This window comes from Lingula anatina, chromosome 5 (genome assembly GCF_051362555.1).
Source record: "Lingula anatina isolate TDL-2025a chromosome 5, LinAna3.0, whole genome shotgun sequence".
In the NCBI taxonomy this organism is placed as follows: domain Eukaryota; kingdom Metazoa; phylum Brachiopoda; class Lingulata; order Lingulida; family Lingulidae; genus Lingula; species Lingula anatina.
The window spans coordinates 17,604,623-17,623,177 of record NC_141771.1 but is presented as its reverse complement, the minus strand read 5'-3'; the positions used below and the strand labels follow the sequence as shown (position 1 = coordinate 17,623,177).

General features: G+C 36.0%; 3 protein-coding genes across 5 annotated transcripts; 2 read left to right on the top strand and 1 right to left on the bottom strand.

Moving 5' to 3' along the window:
- Positions 1 to 155: 155 nt before the first annotated feature.
- LOC106159377 (ADP-ribosylation factor 1) lies at positions 156 to 5,520 on the bottom strand. 3 transcript variants are annotated; one of them, XM_013535647.2, is made up of 5 exons: positions 5,348 to 5,520; positions 4,263 to 4,454; positions 2,930 to 3,040; positions 2,151 to 2,275; positions 156 to 1,548 (listed from the first exon to the last, which is right to left on the bottom strand). In XM_013535647.2, the coding sequence occupies exons 2-5, from the start codon at positions 4,408 to 4,410 to the stop codon at positions 1,387 to 1,389; spliced, it is 546 nt and encodes a 181-aa protein (XP_013391101.1). In that variant the 5' UTR covers positions 4,411 to 4,454; positions 5,348 to 5,520; the 3' UTR covers positions 156 to 1,386. The 3 variants fall into 3 exon arrangements, with proteins under 3 accessions (XP_013391101.1, XP_013391102.1, XP_013391103.1); XM_013535648.2 differs by having other exon boundaries at positions 5,334 to 5,484; XM_013535649.3 differs by lacking the exon at positions 5,348 to 5,520 and adding an exon at positions 5,147 to 5,307.
- On the top strand, positions 5,425 to 10,726 carry LOC106180967 (ADP-ribosylation factor 1). The gene is made up of 5 exons (XM_013565156.3): positions 5,425 to 5,571; positions 6,875 to 7,062; positions 7,598 to 7,708; positions 7,940 to 8,064; positions 9,198 to 10,726. The coding sequence occupies exons 2-5, from the start codon at positions 6,918 to 6,920 to the stop codon at positions 9,357 to 9,359; spliced, it is 543 nt and encodes a 180-aa protein (XP_013420610.3). The 5' UTR covers positions 5,425 to 5,571; positions 6,875 to 6,917; the 3' UTR covers positions 9,360 to 10,726.
- Positions 10,727 to 10,933: 207 nt separating this feature from the next.
- LOC106180966 (ADP-ribosylation factor 1) lies at positions 10,934 to 18,555 on the top strand. The gene is made up of 5 exons (XM_087014247.1): positions 10,934 to 11,950; positions 13,462 to 13,652; positions 14,162 to 14,272; positions 17,684 to 17,808; positions 17,963 to 18,555. The coding sequence occupies exons 2-5, from the start codon at positions 13,505 to 13,507 to the stop codon at positions 18,122 to 18,124; spliced, it is 546 nt and encodes a 181-aa protein (XP_086870373.1). The 5' UTR covers positions 10,934 to 11,950; positions 13,462 to 13,504; the 3' UTR covers positions 18,125 to 18,555.

The window sequence follows — 18,555 nt, the reverse complement described above, 5'->3', positions numbered from 1 at the left end:
CAAATGTTCTTAGATCATCAACTCGAGTGTGTGGGCGGAACTGCCCTTCGACTCCCAGTGATTTTTCTTTAAGTAGACCATACAGTTTTCAGTCAACCTCATCAAATGATTCAAAAGCAAATGCTGTTAAAATGAACAAAATCAACTCCCAGTGATCCAATTTAGATATTTTACTCTACATACAATTTTGCAGCACGACTGAAAAATAAAGTTGACCCAAGATTATCTTACACTGCAACGACTTCTGAAATAGCACAAAATTAAAATGAAATTGAAAGTTTTCCACGTGGATCACTTTTAACGTTACGGGACAGACTGGCAGATCAGCGTATGTGTATATAAATCAAATTTATTTATAAAACACCAGGCTTGATAACAGAAATGATTGCCTTTGTGCAAGCTGGAAATCTCCAATACGGGTTCAGTAAGACACAACCAAGCCAAAGAATCCCACAGAAACGTTGCCTTTGAAAAAGGCCTCTCTTGTTTACACATCCCGCTTCCCAAACAGATTTACACACAAATACCCCAATATCCATCTCGCAATATTTGAAAATGATACAGAAATGTGCAAAGTACATGCTCCGAGAGAGAGAGAGAGACGTAAAATTGTTCACAAACGTTTACAATACCTAACCACAGAACGCACTGAAAAGAACCCTCAACTCAATCGTAATGATAATTTTGTCAATTTGAAGTGATCACGCTTTTAGTCTGACCAGTGTCATTTTTTTCTTTTAATACGACTTGCTTAACAACATTTCTGTTTCTATCATTATAACTCTAATGTGGGGGGTGAATAAATCGCTTCATAGCACTACACAATCTAAGCATATATATATATAGTAACTGCACATTGTACATATATCTAACAATGGACCAATGACTCATTTATTACAAAAAAAAAAAAGGGAAAAAAAAAAAAAAAAACACCAATTATTAATCTTATTCACAAGAATTTCCCCTTTTACATTTTTATGGACTGACACAGTCTCTTTTTTTTTTTGCCCTTTTATGTGCCCTTTTCTGCAATCCTGTATCTCTTATGGGAGATCACATTTTTATAATAATATTGATACAATGCACGGCGGACTTCCACAAGAGATAAAGGGAAGCAGAATACAACAACAAAAGGCCTTTCACTGCCTCAGAAGATTAACGCCACTCCACATATTATAAACAGGTTCCCCCCATTCGCAGTTATTGATAAGAAAATTCTCAAAATCGGAAGTTTTAAAGGTGAACAGACTGTCTTCGTACAGAAATATCCCTTTGGTTCATCTCCCCCAAGTCCCAGCGATGATGATTGTTTTCCAGTAACAATAACTGGATGGTGAAAATCTTCATTTTATAATTGTTAATTATTTCTAGCTCCTAAGTGTTGTGTCACTTTTGGTTTTTAAGCTGATTGGATAGCCAGTCCAGCCCTTCGTAAAGCCCATCTCCGCTGGTCGCACACGTCGCTTGGATGTACCAGTTACGATTTCTCAGTGAGTGAAGTCCAAGCTTGTCTGTTATTTCTGCTGCATTCATTGCATTGGGTAAATCCTGAAAGGATATAATGGTTTTTATTTTGATAAATGCCAAGAATAACATAAAATATTGCTTGTATGTACCAGTGGACCTTTGGGAAGATAAATTTTATGTTTGTAACTACCATGTTTTCATCCTTAATTAAAAAGTTGAAAATGTATAATGAAAAGTACAAATTTTCATTGGGAGAAGCCTGAGCATGTCTGTTAATACCTTCTCCAAGGAGGTCTTGTTTTCTCCGGTTTTTCATTTTGTGTCTGGCTGTTTGTTTGTCAATAAATGTATTGCAGTAAAAATTTTGGGGATACGTTAGGAATGGGCAAACTTAAAAGTTGTTAAATTTAAGTGGTGGTAGCGCATTGGGGATATTCTTGAGGAGGAAAAATAATAGTTTACACCACAGCGTGAATCAATGTCAACTATCCATTTAAATTAAGGACAACACATAAATATATGTATTGCACAAAACAGCCATATCAACCAAAACCACTCAGTCATTAAATGCAAGTCTACGGTGCTATCCAAAAGGCAAAGTTGAAACCACAAGACATTGACCACAGTAAATAATTATATTAAAATTTATTAATAATTAAACGTTGGACTTTTCAGACCCTTACCTGTTTGTTGGCAAATATTAATAGTACAGCATCCCTCAGTTCATCTTCTGCCAACATTCTCATTAGCTCTTCCCGAGCCTCTCCTACTCTCTCTCTGTCATTGCTATCTACTACAAAGATTAGGCCTGAAAAGGAAACGCACCTCATTATCATATGATCATGATATAACTACTGAATGATTTCATCATAAGATAATGTTAAAATACAAAGCAAATGTAAAAGTGAGTTGTTGTACCGTAGTTTTTTCACCATAGAACATTTCTACCAAACTGAATTTTTTAAATGTCCCAAAATTAAATATATTCAACACCAGTATGGTCAATGCAAAGTGTCCCAGTAATTAATCAGCCTTGTGATCAGCTTATGATCTCAAATGAGGGGTTGAGAACAAGGGATGTTAAGAAGGTACGCGTCAAAATAACCCAAATTCTTGGAAAGAGAAGGGTTGTCAGCACCATTTTATTTCAGCCTAAATACATCAAAATACACAGTTGAATTTAAAGGAAATACTTTTCAAACAGATTTCCTCACATATCATCTGATTCAATAATGTGTTGCTCAGAAGCAAGCATAACATGAGGCAACAAGGATTACAAAAAGCTCGTTTGCTATATAACCCTACAAACGAAATTTCAATCTCCTTTTGCCACTGTGTAAATCGATGTTGGTCATTTTACGAGGCAGAGAGCACTATGGCGAGTTATTTCCATTCCAACATGTATCTGTTTGAACTTGCCCTTGCCCTAAGAATACACAACTGACTAGCTAATACAACTCACCTTGTGTGTTCTGGAAATAATGTCTCCACAGTGGTCTGATCTTGTCCTGACCACCAACATCCCACACTGTAAAGCTTATGTTTTTGTATTCTACTGTTTCTACATTGAAACCTGTAAAGAGAAATGAATAAATAGCTGATCATTCTCCTTACCATTACTAGTAAACTGAAAGAAAAAACAGCATAACAATAAATCACATGCTAGTACAGACTAATGGAAATTGAACACTTAGTTTGGACACGTACAGAATTAGGATCTTTAGATTTCTGGCAGGTAGGTCCTCAGGAAATACAGTATCTTTATTGTTTTCCTATGTGTGAAGTTATACACTATAATACAGTTGACATGACATTGTTATACAGTGTACTTTACAATAATTATGGCAGTGTAGTAGCTGTGCCACTGCTATACTGTAGATTTATGGTTAACACATTACAATGTGCACAGTACAATATCCATGCAATATTACACAGTACATATAACAATCAATAAGTATGCTCATGGTTCCAAGGAAGAGTATTTACAGTGTGTTAGTGATGGTAACCACTTAAACTAAAGAGACTAAGGAGACCAGCAAAGCATAGCTGCCTTTTTTTTTTGCAAGAAAGTGACTACTGTCACCAAAACATCAGTAAATACATCTGACATTTGTCACTGTTATACCACTGCTATCAGGGCTTGACATTAAGGGTGGCCCACTGGCCCTGGGCCACTGAAAACCAACCTGGGGCCATTGAATCGCCGGGGTCACTGGCCCAAAGAGCAAGTAAAATGTCATGTGTCAAATCATCCTTGCAATATTTACCGCTATTTCGGGCCAGTATCAAAAAAAGTTAGTGTCAAGCCCTGGCTATGACAAAAGTATTCCAAAGGTGTATTGTTATACAGTATTGGAATACTACAGTACAACCATATATTTATAAAACACTTGTGTAAGGGTGCTTTCCCAGAGATTTAGATCGATATAAAGATTATGATTTAGATCGACCTAACTCCCTGGGGGTTCACGCTAAATTGCAGTCAGCCGAGCGGACACCATAGTTAATTACCCCCTTACAGCTTTTAGTAGGCGGGACAGACGCTTAATCCGGCCAAGCTGACAGTAATCTAGTGAGACTCCCCACAGGGATAGATCGATCTAAAAATCTATGGAAATGGGCTGTTAGACACCGTTTATCAGTTGGTATGACTTTTATATACCAAACACATGGCTCTGTTAGTCTGAACACAGTACCATAGTTAACTCAAAGCATTTAAGATGCCGTTCTCTAAAATTATGCTAACACTTCAAACACAAACAGTGATTTAGTACTGATTGTCCTTTACAGCTTACCTATTGTTGGAATGGTTGTAACGATTTCTCCGAGCTTCAGTTTGTACAATATAGTTGTCTTTCCTGCAGCATCAAGCCCAACCATCAAGATTCTCATTTCTTTTTTACCAAATAAACCTTTGAAAAGGTTAGTGAATAGATTCCCCATAGTGGCTGGTTAACTGTGTCTCTCGACTATGGTATTTGATGGGTCTGTAAAAAAGGTCAATCATAACAACTTTAATTCTTCCCATGCATAAACATGAACAGGCTGACAAAGACATACCAAATGGTGGATTATTATTTCCTTTTTTCCTTATGCTATCTTGCTTTTAGACCTATGGCACAAAATATTATAAGAATTTTGGGATGAGCTCATCTATCTATCGGCCAATTTCAATGAGCCAAGTGGGCCTATGCCATATATGATAGGGATAGGAGCAATATTCAAAGCATTCCATATTTGCTCTAAGAACTAATTCAAACGACTGGGAAAGATGGTCAGAAGACCACAATGTTCTGAATAGTGAAAATGATGATAAAAATGGATGACCCTTTAAGAGGTTACTATTATCATTGTTATCATATTTATTGGCAAGCATACCCTGGGGAAGGAAGGGAGAGGGGGGACCCAAGGTAGCATAGTGATGTAAAACAATAAACTTAATAATGTCGGGGAAACTTAACACCACAGACTGCTGACGAATAGACATGACTCATTAACCTGTGAATTCACTGGTTTCTGTGTCATTCAGATACTATTAAAATGTCACTTCTGAATTGTTTCAACGGATCACTACTGCATACTGGTTTAAATTAGGACCCACCTAGATCTGGCTGTACCTAGGAGTGTTTCTATCCTTCAAAAATGGCCAGCAGCAACTAAGATACACCCCTAAACTTACATTAGTCTACGCCCTCTAGATCCAGTATGAATGACGGAAGTAACCGGCTTTGTCTTCTGACAAACAATTTCAATGAATATTCTTTAAGTCTAGTGCAAAATTCGAAATGACATGCAAGCCTTCAATAATTGTAATGGCTTAAGTCGGATGGCTAGTTAAATTCTGACGAAATGATCTGTTTACATACCAAAATATACCCACCGGTCAATCAGTTACAACGTAAAATGGCGGACGTGGAAGTTCCTTCGTTTTACATGCCACGTCAATGTCCCGCAATTGGGGTCAAAACATTGCGCAAATTGCGTATCCCTATCACGTGATAGAAAAAATGGCGGCGCCCTGTGAGTTCTGATGCGTGGTTAACAGCAAAGTTGTTCTTGACAATTAGTGGGGATTACGGAAAGACTAAAACCCGATCGATAAAGGTACACAAAAATTAGCAGCTGCCTTGTGTACAGTGTATCTTATTTTTAACAGTTTCAGTTATTGTTCTCGTCTCGGCAGTTTTGAATTTGAGACGGCTGTTGATCGAGAACAGCGGCTACGTGTCTATTTCATTTTCAATTTCTCTGAACTCAGAAAAGGCCTTATACTCTTTATTTAGAAGATAATAGTAAAACATTATATTACCCTTGTTTAGTGTTTAAGTTTTATGTCTTTGTATGTTTGTCAAGTTTTTGTAGTAGTACGTACATTACTCTTTAGAAGTGATTAACATCTGTTGTTTTGTCAGTGTTCTGATGTCTTCACAAGTTATTGACCACACATTTAGATACTGTACACATTTGCCAAAACGAAATTTCAGCACTTCTCAATTGATAACTGAAAAATACCATGCTGATACTTAATGCTGTCTTGTCCCAGAAAAGGTTTTATTCTTATTATTTCAATTTTATTTTTATTTATTTTTTTATTGGAACCTTTTTGTAAATTTATCTGTGTAGATTGCGTATCATCCAAAAGCAGTCACAAGTTACAATGCGTAGTTAAACTGCTATTGAACCTTAAGTTCTCAGTGCTCTTTTACAGGGAAAGGGGACTTAACCCATGTTTTTGAGTTTTTGTTTATAGTTAATATTTCATCAAAAACCTCCAACAATGCATAAAATTGATAAATTTGTCCATCTGATTGTTGGATCAATAACAGGAAAAGCTGTTTGCTGAAAAAATTACTGTTAAGCTCTTAACATGCCTATCAATGTTTTTTGATCTTATTACATAATTTATTTCAAGATTAACAAGAAATTTAATATGAATCTGTTTCAAGTGTATCTTTCTATCTAACCAACTGACTGCTACAAAAATTACCCTCCTTTTTGAGAAGGTGAACTAGCTCAAGATTGAAATCGGGGATTGTGATGAAATTGTTTGTTTGAACTAAACAGTACATTGTTATATGTAGTTATTACATGTGAAAGTTTATAAAACCAGAAGGGAGTTATTTACATTATTAAAGAGAATTTTGTGATATCCTTTTTAGTGCTTTCACCAAGTTTAAAATTATCATTTAGAATAGATCCTATTGATATGTGTCCCAGTGCAAGGCAAAATCTTGTATCCTAAAATGCAGGTTCAGCATCAAGTGTAGGATGCTGCTCTTAAACTATATTAAGTTGGAATTTTAAGGAGCAATATTTCTTTTAATAGAAAATGAGACCATTTGCAATTATTTCTTTCTCTTCTAGCTTTTAAAGCAATGCTGTAAATGATGGACATTTTATTTTACAGGCCCAAATACCAGAAACAAAAAGCAAAGAGATAATCAACCACAATGGGGAATATATTTGCCCTTTTTAAGGGTTTACTTGGAAAAAAGGAGATGAGAATCTTGATGGTTGGGCTTGATGCTGCAGGAAAGACAACTATATTGTACAAACTGAAGCTCGGAGAAATTGTTACAACCATTCCAACAATAGGTTAGTTACTTAATTCTTTCACTTAGTTAGATTGAGTAGGCCTGGTTAATTTCACAACTTCTTGAAATACTTTTTGCAAAAGGGAATGACATAATATTTATAATCACGCCCTTTTAGGTTAGATTGCTTAGGAAGTCAAAAGTGTTGTACATATCAACCTTACACAACTTTATGTTTGGCTCTAGTTTTGCAATAATCAAGATATGTTTATCTATATATCTGTACTAGTAGCTTGCTGAAGTTTGGGAAATTGATGTACAATAGCAAATTGGTACTTTTTATTTTATCTTTAAAGTCAGCTTGGTGTTGTTAGGTATCTCATTTGTTTTCAACCGATTCATGTCTGATTGATGTAGCCACACAACAGTCCTGACATCAATTTGAAATCAGGACAATTTTTTTATATGAAAAAAAAGATACTCATAATATTTTAACTTATCTTTTAGGTTTGTATAAAATTTTTTATCCAGATAAAAAAAATATTAGCTAAGAAACAAATATTACATTTGTCAGCAATTTTATGTTTATCTTACAGGTTTTAATGTGGAAACAGTAGAATACAAAAACATAAGCTTTACAGTGTGGGATGTTGGTGGTCAGGACAAGATCAGACCACTGTGGAGACATTATTTCCAGAACACACAAGGTGAGTTGTACTGGCAAATCAGTTAGAACTTATCTTAGGTTTTAATGTGGAAACAGTAGAATAAGAATACAGAACTTAAGGTAAGGGCGAGTTCAAACAGGAACAGTTAGAATGGAAATAGATCACTCTAGTGTAGTATGATTACACATTTTAGTCTGTTATAAATTTGGTTTGATATTTTTATTTAAATACAAGGTCCATAGTAATCAATTTTTAAATTTTATTTTACAGGTTTAATCTTTGTAGTAGACAGCAATGATAGAGAAAGAGTAGGTGAAGCTCGAGAAGAACTCAATAGAATGCTGGGAGAAGATGAACTGAGGGATGCTGTGCTCCTAGTATTTGCCAACAAACAGGTATGGAAAAGTCAGCTGCACTATGTGTTAAGACCTACAGGAATCACCTATTGCTGTTATCAATTTTGGCGACATTGTGCAGTCTTCAGGATTTTTACTTATAAACACAATGAAAGGAAAGTTATGCTGATTGTCATTCTCTGCTTATTCTCAAACAGAAAGGAATGATTCATTGAAGTAAAATACAGCTCAAGTTGAAAACCAGCCTGATTTGATTTTTTTTAAGTAATTGAGTTTTTTAATTCACATTTTGGCATTTTTCTGGTGTGATTTTGAATTCCAATGGGTGTTAATCCCTGTCCTAGTAGCAGTTATGCTATTTATGTTTTGTTCAGTTTCATTGTTACATTGGTTGTTCATAATCTTTGGAAAATTTTAATATCAATGCATCTGTTACTTTTGGCATTTATATGTCTGTCCATCTGACAGTTTTGCTGCCTTCTTTTAAATACAGGTTATGCCCAACTATAATTATACAATACTTTGCTCAGTTTCCGATCAGTGCTACAAAAACGAAAAGATTTCTTAGGCCATTGAGAATTAGTAAGGATAACCTAGCTGACAACACCTCATTTCCAACATTCTTGTAAAATCTCTGTGCCAAGAGGAGGCTTGTTAGTAGGTCGATCTGATTGCATTCAGCGAGAGTCCCTGTGGAGTTAGTGTGCAGGAGCAAGTGCAACTTAACTCCTCCTAAACAGCCCCTAAGAGAGCGCAAACCCCAGAAAATTGAATAATTGTGGTAGATGAGACGACAACTGGTCAAGGTCATTGCCCCTATTGTCGCAATGGTGAAAAGTCCTTTAGTAAAAAGTATTTGTGTCCCGGTGGTTATCCAAATCAAGGATAACCACCAAATTTTTATCACTTTAAAGCAGGTCTGTATCCTGAAAATTTCATCAAATTCCATTCTTAACTTTTTTAAAGTTAGGCCATTGACAAGCATAGAGTTTAAAAGCCAGACAAAGACCAATAGTGAAAACATACTAGTATTAACCTCTTTAGCAGAGGTAATATCAGACAGACTCTGGCTGTACTCAATGAGAAATCATGTGATACTTGGTACATATAAATACCATTTCATGTTATACTTGGTATGAGTCAGTAAATACAAATCATTATTTTCTCTTCAGGATTTACCCAATGCAATGAATGCAGCAGAAATAACAGACAAGCTTGGACTCCATTCCATGAGAAATCGTAAGTGGTACATACAGGCCACATGTGCTACCAGCGGAGACGGGCTTTACGAGGGACTGGACTGGCTATCCAATGAACTTAAAAACCAAAAGTGACACAGTCCTTAGGAGCTAGGAAATATCAGTGTTTGAAGTGAAAGACATTTCACTGCCAAATTTAAACCTATGAACGATTACCATCATCATTTGGGCTTGAGAGAAGAACTCGATCGAAAAGATTTTACGTCTCATCTGTCAGTAAATGCAAACCGTTACTTTCTCTTCAGGATTGCCCTTTCATGTCTCTCCGTGAAACCTATTTAACTTAAACTAGGATTTTTAGATGAAAACTTAACAAAATTAGGTATAATTTTTGTAGTCTGTTGAAGTGTACACTTAAAAAGAAAAAAAGAAAGAGTCCCCTGATTAGTTATTGGATCTTATTCGATAACAGCGTTATAAACAATAACAAATGCAGAGCAAACAAAAACTGATTTTTAAAATGATGTCAGTTTCTACTGAATTAGATATTTTGTGCCACTGAATTCCTTGATTTAATTATTCGATTAATATCTTATGAATAATAGTATTACTTAGACTTTAAATGTAAACCATGAGTTAATGAGCAACAATAACAAAATGTATAAAATGTCCTGAGAACTATACACTTGGCCTTGTGGTAATATTTTATTGATTCTCTTTTTGTTCCCATCTTGGTCAATCCAGGTTATGAACTTAATGGGGTAAAGTATTTGCTGCATCAGGCATGTCTGTATGTGAAATAAAAAAAGAGAATTTTTGGAAATTTGGGGAAACTAAAGGGAGAGTCATGCCCCCGTCCCCAACCCACTCAGCCCTAGAAATACCTCATCACAGTGGCCATTTAGTGTACTTCGTTGTGTAAGGGCCCATTCAGATTCACACGTCGTACAAGCTGGGTCGGTCCAGCTCTGCAGGGGATTCTCACTGAAGTGCAATCAGCTAAATCGGCACATGGTTTAAACTACCCCCTATCTTGTAGGGACGGTGTGCCAGACAATTAAGCTGATTCCACTGATTGCACTTAAGCCCTTGGTTGGACCGACCAAGCTAGTACGAGATGCAAGTCTGAATGCTGTCTAAATTATTGAAGTGAATGTTCTGCACAAGTGATCCTTGAAAAAAAAACAGCAGGCTTAATCTCTGTGTGTAGTGTTTTGTGAGTTTTGTTACGGTCTAGTCGTGTTGCTGAAATCACTATTTATTTCCAGGATTTTGAATAATGACAAATCATTCAGGGGTCCATAAAATTTAGTACTATTCTGAGAAATGTATTATATCTAATATTTGGATATAGTTTGTACTGTAAGATGGGTTACTCTAATATTAGTTACCAATGTATATTGACAATGTGATGTATATCCCTACATATATCTTTACATATATTTCAATTAATAAGATGTCTCATTGATTTTATTGCTTCAATAAAACTTATTCAGTCATCAGTTGGGATTTATATATATATAAATGTGGGGCACATTTCAGATAAATGTAAATACAGTCAAAGACATCACTATTTAGAACTACTGAAAAGAGTATTTTCCATTTTGATTTCTGTTACTAAACTCGTATGCTTCTACCCGTCAGTGTTAAGCATTTCACTGGAAAACGGCTGTCAAGTTTGGCACCCAGGTCTTACAAAACCACTACAAGGGGTGTGAACTCCCACGCTGAAAGAACGGTTCCCGACCCCACTACATGGATTTTCCTAGATTTTTAGTATAGTCATATGGGCTACCCAAAGACTAAAAAAACATACTTCAATTTTTTTGCAATTAGTCCCGGGTCAAACCATTTTTTTCTTAGACTAAAAAGACACTGATGTTTATGTTTTAAAAGGCGTAGTCCTGACACATATAAAGACTAGAATTACACACAAAATAACATGTCATCCGATTAACTTTATGCTTTGACTCTTCCCATCCCCAGTGGATTCATGAAATATGGTTTAGGTTGGATTCATGTTTGGTGATGAGCTTACGACCGCATCACAGTATACTTCTTGTATTTATGGTCAGCAGAGCACAAAAATCTTTGGTTTCTTGAATGCACGCTGTTTCTGATGTGCCAGCTGAACAAAGATTGTGATGGCCCAGAAAAACGCAAAAAATCATATGCCAAGTTATTCAATATGGTGAACTAACCATTTCAAGCAGATTTAAATTACACTTGCCGGCAGAAGGGGTGAGCTATGGAATACATATCTCCACAAAATGACCGAAGACCATATGCATTAAAAATACACCATCTACTGCCTAAGACAAATACGATCATGCCATATACTATAAATATAGGGGCAAGTAAACTTTATTATTCTGACACTTAAGTGGCATATTCACACCGCATGACCCTATTTTTTTTATATTATATTTTCGTATAGCACAGTCAAAATACATATCTAATTTTATTTTTCCACATTTATAAGTAGATCGATAGCATTTTGTTTTTTAGCAGAGGCTGATGGGTCCGTTACTTGACCCGTGAACGTCAAGGGTGGCCTGACGCCCTTGATGACCCGTTTTTTAATGGTTATCGGCTGGCACATTTTCTTTGTATGCGACCAGGCCACTAGTCTCTCCCTCTTATGCACGGAGACCGGAGAAGGTTCGACACATTTCCTAATTACGCAGAAAGTATTTTTGATAAGAAGCACCAGCACAAAACTTCAGGTAAGTTATGTATTTGCCGTTAGTTATTATTATAGTTCGCTGTTTAAGAGAACATTGCTTTCACCTACCGTATTTGTTTATTGAAACAGATATGTAACGCTTTTCCTGCGTGAAAACTATGACACGCGAAACCGGGTTCGTGTGTTCTCGGTGAAAATGAGGCTTTTGATCTGAAAGGGAAAAAGATAAAATTCTTCCTACAGAACGCAATTTAGGCGCCATTCCCATAGACACCATCGCTCTACATGGATCGACCTAGCTCTCTCTCGCTGACTGCAATCAGCTTAATTGAATAAAAAAACCCTCCGCCTGGATTAAGTAGAATACCAGTCAGTGACGTTAGCCATTGGTCCGACGCAAACGGCCATTAAAATTTCAGATTCTTCAGAATGTGTGAATTTAGTTGTCCGACATGGCCAGAAGATTTCTTTCGTTAAAAACTAACCTTTTCCTATTATTTCTCCATAAAATTGCTTGAGTGCAGGGTTCAACACACCTACTTGCCTTACTTAGCACAATAAAATAATTTCTGCGGTCTGACAACAAGAATTTTAGTCGTACCAAGGACGCGAATAGAATACTTTCGTCCTTGGTTGCACTTGACCGCAAATGCAAGTGACTTGCTAATGGATCACTTGCGCAGCACATCTGTGGAATTTTCCAAAGAATCAAGAAAATCTGACCTCAAAAAGCGCCCCACTGTCCTTTTTTGTGCGGATTTTATCTTTTTGTTGTTATAATGTTCTCCGACACGCTATCTTTCTATCCTGCACCACATAATTTCTGTATGGTAAATTTTAGTGCAATCGGCCAGGATAATCTTCAGCCTAACATCCCCAATAACTATTTAGTAGTACAAACGCTTTAATTTCAATTCACTATTAAGCAGGGTGTTTGCCAGCAAGCTAGGACATCGATTAGTCGACTGGATGGGTTTTTTTATTTCGTCCTGTTTGAATTTGACTTATAAAACACAATAAATCGGCTAAAAAATTACTTTAAACACCCAAAGCCAAAACAGAGGTGCATTTCACATGGAGAAGTTACAAAAAATTGAATAAATTCGAAGTTGCATTCAATTTTTCAACATATATGCGTATAGAACAATGTTAAACTTGTAGAAAACCAAAAAAAAAGAAAACCAGTGCTGATCGAATTTTTCAAAGCAAGAATTACACTTCTGTACCTGAAAGTTTTCCATTTTAACGTATGGTCGAATTCCCCTCTGCAGTTGCCCGCGGGGGGAAAACTATTCAGGGGATTATGCGACAAGGTTTCAAGTGGATCGGCCATATCTGATCCGCGGTTCTGTTAGTCTGCGGATCAACTGGTTGTGTATGCTGTCTAAGCAGCGTATGTAGTAAAGTCACCGCAGTGAGCAATACTGAGCTTATTTCTAGCCCATTTAAGAAGCATATCAGTATTTTATATTATTTAATTAATATTTTTAATGGAAAAAATAAGAACTGTTGCATTAAAGCACTGTTGTAAGTGGACATTTTATTTTACAGACCCAAATACTGGAAACAGAAAGCAAAGTGATAACTGGCCACAATGTCGTCTGTATTAGATAACCTTTTCAAGGATTTATTTGGAAACGAGGAAGTGAAAATCTTAATGGTTGGGCTTGGCGCTGCAGGAAAGACCACTACATTGCACAAACTGCAGCTTCGAGAGATTGTCACAACCACTCCAACAGCAGGTGAATTACATTATTGTTTTATGTGGGGAGTTTGAGTTTAATTTCGTAAATAAATAATTTGCAAAAGGGAAATTACATTCTATTTACAATCACAATCTTTTAGGTTAGATTGCCTTTTAATTTAGAATTCTTGCACCAGCATTACAATTCAAAATGAATAAATACATCTATAAAGCATAATTAAATAAGAAAAATTGATACCAATAGCAGATTGAAACTTTTTTACTAGTCCTTTTTGACAGTTAGACTTTGTGAGGTACCAGTATTTCATTTGTGTTCATTGCACATTGCCTTTTGGTGTAGTATAATATGACGTAGCCATCCAACAGACCCGGAGTCAATTTTTAATCAAGTCCTGATAAATAAAAGAATCAAATACTATTAAATTTTTATAAAACTTAGCTGACTTTTTGTGCCAGAATCAGAGCTTTTCAATCAGGAAGTAAATACTGCTCATGAAGCATTTAACAGTTATTAATTAATTAATTAATTAATTTATTTATTTACAGGTTTCAATATAGAAACAGTAGAATACAAAAACATAAGCTTTACAGTGTGGGATGTTGGTGGTCAGGACAAGATCAGACATCTGTGGAGACAATATTTCCAGAACATGAAGGGTAAGCTGCATTAGTAGCCGGCAGGGTTCTCCCCAGGCCTTTATAGCGTATCGGCCCCGATACGCTATTTTTTTTGCCGATACGCTTCTTTTTTTGCCGATACGCTTCTTTGAACCCCGATACCCTTTAAGAGTGTGTGTGTGACCAATGCCTTTAATGCCTTTATTCCTGACAGTCGCGACGTAAACCGTAAAATAAAAACGACTTTGTGCGTACTTGGATCTCTTGTGTGCACGTTAAGTTGTTTATTTTTATTCTGCCTGGCGCAGTAATACAAGTATAACATCTTATGTTGAGGGCACGGGACCTGCGTACTGACAAGTTTCGAATATCAACATCCGCTTATTAGTTTCGTCATCAATGTAATTCTGTGAGATTTGTTTGCTTTATCTATATTTTTGGAGAAATATAATAAATAGTCAATCCTTCATGTTATTTTGACTGAAGAATAGTAGCAGTCGTGATCATTTATAAATAAATGTATCCATGCGGCAAGAGAAAATGTCAGAAAAGTTGCAACGCTATTTAATACATTAGCACCTGTCCGGGACAGGTAAAAATTCACCTCGGACAGGTGAAGTTGCAGGGTTGGCTGTCCGACAGACAGGTCATGGTTTATGAGAAATTTGGAGCAAAAATCTTTTAAAAAATCATTTTTAATGCATACTAACGTCTTTTTGTCTCCTCCTACACGGTACTGAAAAGAATGACCTACTTTTGGCACAAAACACGTGCAGTCACAAAACGAAGTCTGAGCAAACTTACCGCCAAGTTATGAAAGTGAACACCCTCCAGAACTTCATCAGACAAAATTTATTTACATAACAGGCTCACTACTGAATATTTATTTGGTTAAAAATCTACGTGCTCTAGAGAGAAAGACCGTTACAGAAACAACACAAGTACTTTGCTGGTTACAAAGCCAGATTGGACTAGATGAACTGGCTATATTTAGTTCGTTGTCCAGGCAACATACTGCCTGTCAATCAAATACGTTGTATGCTATCTACTCACTGCAGAACGTGAAATCTTTGGGACTGAAGATCTTGTTGAAATATTGTTTATTTGCCAAAATATAACCTGAAATTTTGTATGATGTTTTCTTTAATGACTTTATCATCACCTATATTATTTACAGTTAAAAATTTAGTGCTGGAATATGATAAATTAACATTGCTGTCATATACCAGTGTGGTATTGATGTAAGGAAGAAATTAGTAATAACAAATATGAGAATTTAAATAAAAAGGGGAATTTTTTATACTGATTTTATTTAACTCATATATTTAAGAAAATCAAACACAAGATAACCCCTAAAAAGTTAAATTGTTAACATAAATATAAGTAAAGTATTATAAGATGAATATTCTTTAATTTTTCATTGAACTTTTGAATATTTTAATAAAATTAATCTAACAGTACCCCCTCCCCACCTGCCACTCAGGGTATTTATATTTTGCTTTGGTTAAACTTCATGTGAATTTGTTATCAAATTGCAGATTTACAATTAGCAGACCCTGTACCCAAAATCCTAGGAGAAGCCCTGATTGAAACTTTATAATGTTAAATCAGACTTATATGCAAGATTAAATCTTCAGGAGTTCACAAGTATGAAAAAACAACTTTTTATCTGAAAATAAATCCACTTTAAGGTGCATTTTCCGGCTCATTTAATTTAATGTCTTGGCAATAAATGCATTAAATGTATGACTACACATATTTATTTATAAAGTTCAATGGTATGAATAGAAAAAATATTAGTTTTGTTGGACAGGTTGGATTGAAATTCGGACAGGTGCTCATAAAAGTTAGTGTCTAGCCCTGATTTTCCCGCAAAATTTGGTCCTGCAAGTGGGCTATGTCGTAACGATTTAATGACAGCTTCAGATTGCATGGGATTGCACCCTTTTTGCATGAAATAATGAAAGTTTTTCCTCCGGAGGGCACATCCCCGGACTCCCCCCCTCCCCTCCCCTCCCCCCCCCCCCCTTTTGTGCCTCGCTTCGCGAGCTTCGGTACTCTCGCGTAAAAAAAAATAAGGGCTATTTTCAAATCCTGGGGAGAACCCTGCCATTAGTAAGTCAATTCTGTACACCTTGGGCAAGTTCAGACAAGAGTACTTTGGAATGGAAATGGGTCGCCCTTGTGAAGTGTGACTACAAACACTTTATGACGCAGCCCATTTGATTGGTTTAAACTACCAGAAAAATTACTGCACTATTTTGTAGTTTATAGAAGACATTTAGCAAGCCGTTGTGCAGGTTACTGTCAGTGTGATTGGACTTTGACATAATGTCAATTTTTTATAAGAATACAAAGCATTATGTGATATTATTGGTTGTGATATTGTTGTTTTTGTTCCCTATGTTTTATTCAGAATACCTCATTTAAGTTATCTCAACTCCTTTTGTGGATCATCCATTAGAAAATAACTTCCTCGTCGATGCTAAGTGTCTGACATTGTGTCCTGATATACATGTATCATCCAAAGAGTCTTTCAACTCAGTAAAGATATGTATATTCTTTCAGATAATTAAATTTAAATTTTGATATACAGACTTGACATTCAATGTGGAATATCTTCCCAAGTCATTTATCTTTGATTTAAAAAAAATGTTATTTTAATCTCCACATTTTTCTCTCTGTGAAAGAGTTCCATGCCCCATACAGGACGTTCATATCAATATAGTCACAGGAACGGTCCGTCTCATCTGGCTTCTGGGGTTCTCATTTGCAAGGTATTCCTTCTGGCAGGTTTCTTGGAGTTTGATCTGGAATGATATTCCAGGAATCAGTCGGTGCCCGTCCAATATGTTTTAGATTTGTTGTAAGACCAGAATGCTTTTTATTTGACGAGTCATGGCAACCTACAGATTGTCTAAAAGCTTTAAACCTGGCGAACTTGATGGCCGCGGTAGCTGCTCAAACCCTTGGTTTTGCAAGTAATCCTCAAATGCAAGTAAGTTCTATCTAAAATGAAATTGTTCCCATGGTGCTCTTTAACAAATGACAGGCGGTAGAATGTTCCTTGATTTGATCAGGTTTAGGTTTCCACCGATGTCTATCAAAGAGGTTTTGGCTCCAATGTGAATTTATTCTGCCCCGAATACATATGCTCTGGGGGCGACACATGCTTGGCACTTCGCCTCTTCGGGATGTCTGTGAACTCTTATTGTGCCACCATTGCGGAACAGATATCTGTGGTGAAAACCTTGAAAAACACTCTCTAATAACTCAGTCTGAAGGGGACGGGCTGCCATTGTAAAACTGTGGCAATAAGAGCCGCATGGTCGTAAGAATAGTGGGTTTTGTATCATGGTGTAAGTTTTGATTGCCGTGGGTGTGAATATTTTAAAAATTCAAATACAAGGCTCAAGATATTATTTTTTGAATAATTTATTTTATTTCCAGGTATAATCTTTGTTGTAGACAGCAATGATAGAGAAAGGGTAGGTGAAGCCCGAGATGAGCTCAATAGAATGCTGGCAGAAGATGAACTGAGGGATGCTGTGCTGCTAGTGTTTGCTAACAAACAGGTATGACCAAAGTCAGCTACACAATATGTCAGGGCATATTGTATAGCCATCACCACTCAATGAAAAATCGTACTTGGAACATACATTTAAATACAACTTTTCCTGTTATACTTAACATTTTTCTGTAAATGCCTATCATTTTTATTCTCTTCAGGATTTACCAAATGCAATGAATGCTGCTGAAGTAACAGAAAAACTTGGACTGTACAATATCAGAAATCGTGTTTGGTACATCCAAGCAACATGTGCTATCAGCGGAGATGGGCTTTACGAAGGATTGGACTGGTTATCAAATGAGCTTAAAAAGAAAATATAAATATTTGAAATGACAGACATTTTGCCATTCAGTAAAACAATTATCGTCATTGTGACTTTGAAGGAGAACTTTGTACATTTAGGTGACATTACAGCACATAATTGAAATATCTTCTTTAATGGCGGGTGTTTCCTAAGTTCTTTTGAGCAGTGCATATCCTAAAATATTTGCTGAATATATGTATCGAAATGTAAATCCATTGGACTTTGCTAAAAACTACATTTATTTCGTCTACATTTAAAGGTGATCATAAGAGTTATGCCTGTTTCTTTTCAGTCAGATTTCTTGTGGCACTATATTCCTTTGATTTGATAATTACAGTATGAATATCAATACACAAACTTCTAATGATGAAATGCCGCTCTGATTTTTATCGTTTCAATAAAACTTGTCGAGTCATCAATATTATTTTGATTCGCACATATGGAAAA